Source organism: Dacryopinax primogenitus, assembly GCF_000292625.1.
Source record: "Dacryopinax primogenitus strain DJM-731 SS1 chromosome Unknown DACRYscaffold_6, whole genome shotgun sequence".
In the NCBI taxonomy this organism is placed as follows: domain Eukaryota; kingdom Fungi; phylum Basidiomycota; class Dacrymycetes; order Dacrymycetales; family Dacrymycetaceae; genus Dacryopinax; species Dacryopinax primogenitus.
This window is the reverse complement of record NW_024467203.1, coordinates 945,260-948,401: the sequence shown is the minus strand read 5'-3', so window position 1 is coordinate 948,401 and position 3,142 is coordinate 945,260. Positions and strand designations below refer to the sequence as shown.

General features: G+C 46.3%; 1 protein-coding gene across 1 annotated transcript; it reads right to left on the bottom strand.

Moving 5' to 3' along the window:
* Positions 1-1,522: 1,522 nt before the first annotated feature.
* Positions 1,523-2,419, bottom strand: DACRYDRAFT_15119 (uncharacterized protein; the record flags this gene model as incomplete). The annotated part of the gene is made up of 5 exons (XM_040771074.1): positions 1,523-1,692; positions 1,822-1,887; positions 1,943-2,050; positions 2,136-2,201; positions 2,374-2,419. The coding sequence occupies 5 exons, from the start codon at positions 2,417-2,419 to the stop codon at positions 1,523-1,525; spliced, it is 456 nt and encodes a 151-aa protein (XP_040630146.1).
* Between the last annotated feature and the right edge of the window lie 723 nt (positions 2,420-3,142).

Here is a 3,142-nt window from a genome sequence, read left to right as displayed (position 1 = left end):
AGGTGAGCAGACTTAGTCAGCCTGTGTTGCCCTAACACAGAGAGAGGAGAAAGTTAAGGAGTGAGAGTGGTGGCATGTCTCATTGCAATATTTGGGCAGATGTGTTGAGGCATGATCAGTAGTATTTGGGTAACTGGAAATAATACACAAATATGAATATCATCATGGTATTATGTTGCACAACTCAGAAGGATGGACATTTTGATATCAAGGTGCTACATGAATTCAATCATGGGAAGGAGCTATCATAATATGTAGAACTACCAGTGACCACCAAACAGACCCTTGACCTCTCAAGATCATACAACCACAACCTCAGCCTTGATCTCACAGATCATGCATGATCTCATGCATCTGAACAGCCTCTAAGTAGCAGCCATTCCTCTATGGCCACTTTGTCTCCAATACAGTCTGCAACTGGGTTCATGACTTCTACCAAGAATTTCTCACTGGGTCTGTCAGCAAATATCTGTGACATCATCAAAAAATAGTCACAAGGATCACCAGGAATATGGCCTTGGAGATATGTGATCATCTGCTCAGGGACACAAACAAGATGTAGCTGTTGACATGTGGTTTTCTTGGTGATCAGAAGCTTGAATAGCAAATCGCCCCTCTGACAATTGTGCTCCATAGTGTGTAAGTCCAGAACTTCCAGTTCCAGTGGCAGAATTTGACACATGGCTTCAAGGAGTGCAGTAGGGATGTGTGACAAGGTAAGATCCAGAGCACAGAGCAAGGGTATCCCTTCAACAAGCTTGATGATCATGTTGGCATCATGGCATGACCCATGGAGGTGGAGGTGGGTCATTGCATTCCAGTGATGTGGGGTAACAGCTGTGGTAAGTAGATTCTGGTCCAGCTCAGTTGGGTTGGTCTCATTTGTAACCTCAAGGCTGGCCTGGGCCAAATGGGGACATTGAATGACAGTAAGAGCAGAGAGTAGGTCTTGAAGAAGTAGCACCAGGTCAAGGACATGTAGGCCATGGAAAAAGAGAATACACTGAGGTTCCAGGGTGAAGACCATAGCACTGAGGTGTAGTGCAGATAGACATGTCACCTGCTTAAGGGCTTTGCCATCCACAGTTGGAAAAGTGTTCAAAGCAGTTGTTATCAGTTCCTGCTGATGGGAGGCATCATTGAACATGCAGGATGCCTGGTGGATGTTCATTTTCTCCATCTTCACCCCAGAAAGAACAGTTGCTTTGAGCTGACCATGGAGGGTGAGCAATCTGGCTTGGCACATATCCCTTGTCAAGGAGAATGGTGCCACATCTCCCCAGTGCCCAGCCTCAACAACAAATTCATCAAGATTAGGCAGTGACTATGAGCAAATCTAAGTGATCCAGGGTTTGAAAGCTGGTTTCCAGTAGTCCCAGTAGAGAGTCAGTGATTTTATTTGACAGGCATGTTTGCAGGCAGCCAACAAAGGTAGATTGGAAGAAGCCTTTGGATGGAGGATAGGGAGCTGTAGTACCACAGTTAGAAGTGCTTCTGCTGAGTTTTCAAGATACAAATCAATTCAAGCAAAGTGGTCCTCGCAGCTATCAATGATGATTGTCCACCAGTTTGCATATGCTCTTATTGCCATGTTGAAAGCATGGAACACCAAATGAATGGGCAGAAGGTCCATGAACAGAATTTTGTACAAGATGAGCTGGAGCAGTTTCTTGGTGTCTGTGACTCGAAGACCTGCAGATACAGGTGAGAGCATCAGGGTAGACTCACCTGCAGGTGCATTGTCAGGTCCCAGTTGCAGGGGTGAATGCCAAACAATGAGGTTACAACAATGGCAGTGACCAAACAGTCCCATGCACTTACCAACAGATATGTCTAATGCATCTCTGCACCCCTTCCCTCCTCCCAAACCCATCCAGGCTTCCAAACCTGCATATATGCAGTTCAGAACATTGCCAGTGACAAAAGGGGGACATGACCTTACCACACAATGTGTTCAATGCATCTCTGCACACATCTCCTCCTCTCAACCCTGCCCAGGCATCAGAGGCTGAGTGTATGTGGTTGCACTTCGATTTGAGGAAAGCAGTGACTACAAAATGTGCACAACAACATTCCATTATGGTTCAACTCATCAAGAAATACCAGCAGCAATGAAAAGGGGGAAATGCACTCACTGACAGACATCTCTGACATGTCCCTGCATCCCTCTGCTCCTCCCAAACCCATCCAGGCTTCAGAGGCTGCATATATGTAGGTTAAAACAACACTGGTGACAAAAGGGGGACTGTCAAGGTACACCCAGTACAGCATATATAGCAACCTGTGACCAATATCACTTTCCCATGATATTGAGGCTCTTTTGGCCTAGTGGTAGTATTTGCAGGTGTTACCCTGACAGGGACATGCACTCACTGAGGGATGCATCAACACATGCATCTGCCTGCTGCAAATGGGACATGTCTTGGAAAGCTGCATATATGCAGGTGAGAAAGCTCAACACCAGCTGAGTGATGAGAAAGAACTCACCTTCATCCAATTATTCTTGTACAATGAGCAATTTGGTTCTTCTTCTGTTTGGGAGGAGATGCAGAACAATCAGGAGGATGGTTGATTGGAGGCAAGAGGTGGTGGATAGGCCCTAGAATAATGCACAATCTGCATCAAGGAAATGGAATCAAATGGAAGTCATTGTAATGTGGGATGGAAACATTTGCTGCCCTTGTAAATAGCCTGATAGCCTGTCAGGAACTCATAGAATATTGTGCCCTTCTTATCCACCTCCCTGAACCATCACTGGTTAGTCCACATGTGTAAGAAGGTGAGATGTGGCCACACACTCAATGGTGAAGGTTGTCTCTAGTGCCCTGCTCCACACCTTGATCCAGTCTTCTACTACTAGAGGAAAGGCTGTTGATCCAACCCAAAAGGTGTCCAAAATATCAGGGGTCTGAATAAGTCAGTCTGATGGGTGGTGTGCAAGAACTTGCTGGGGAAAGAGGGGAGAGAAGGGGAAAATCAGTAGAAACACCAGAGTCAGCCTGTGTCAGGGCACCAGCTCATTGCTTGGTCAAGAGACATGACTAAGCCTTTATGACATGGAAGTAGCTGGTATACCTTGGCATGTGCTGGAGCCTGCTGGAAGGATTGGATGGTCAGGTGACCTGCTGTGCATGGCTGTGCA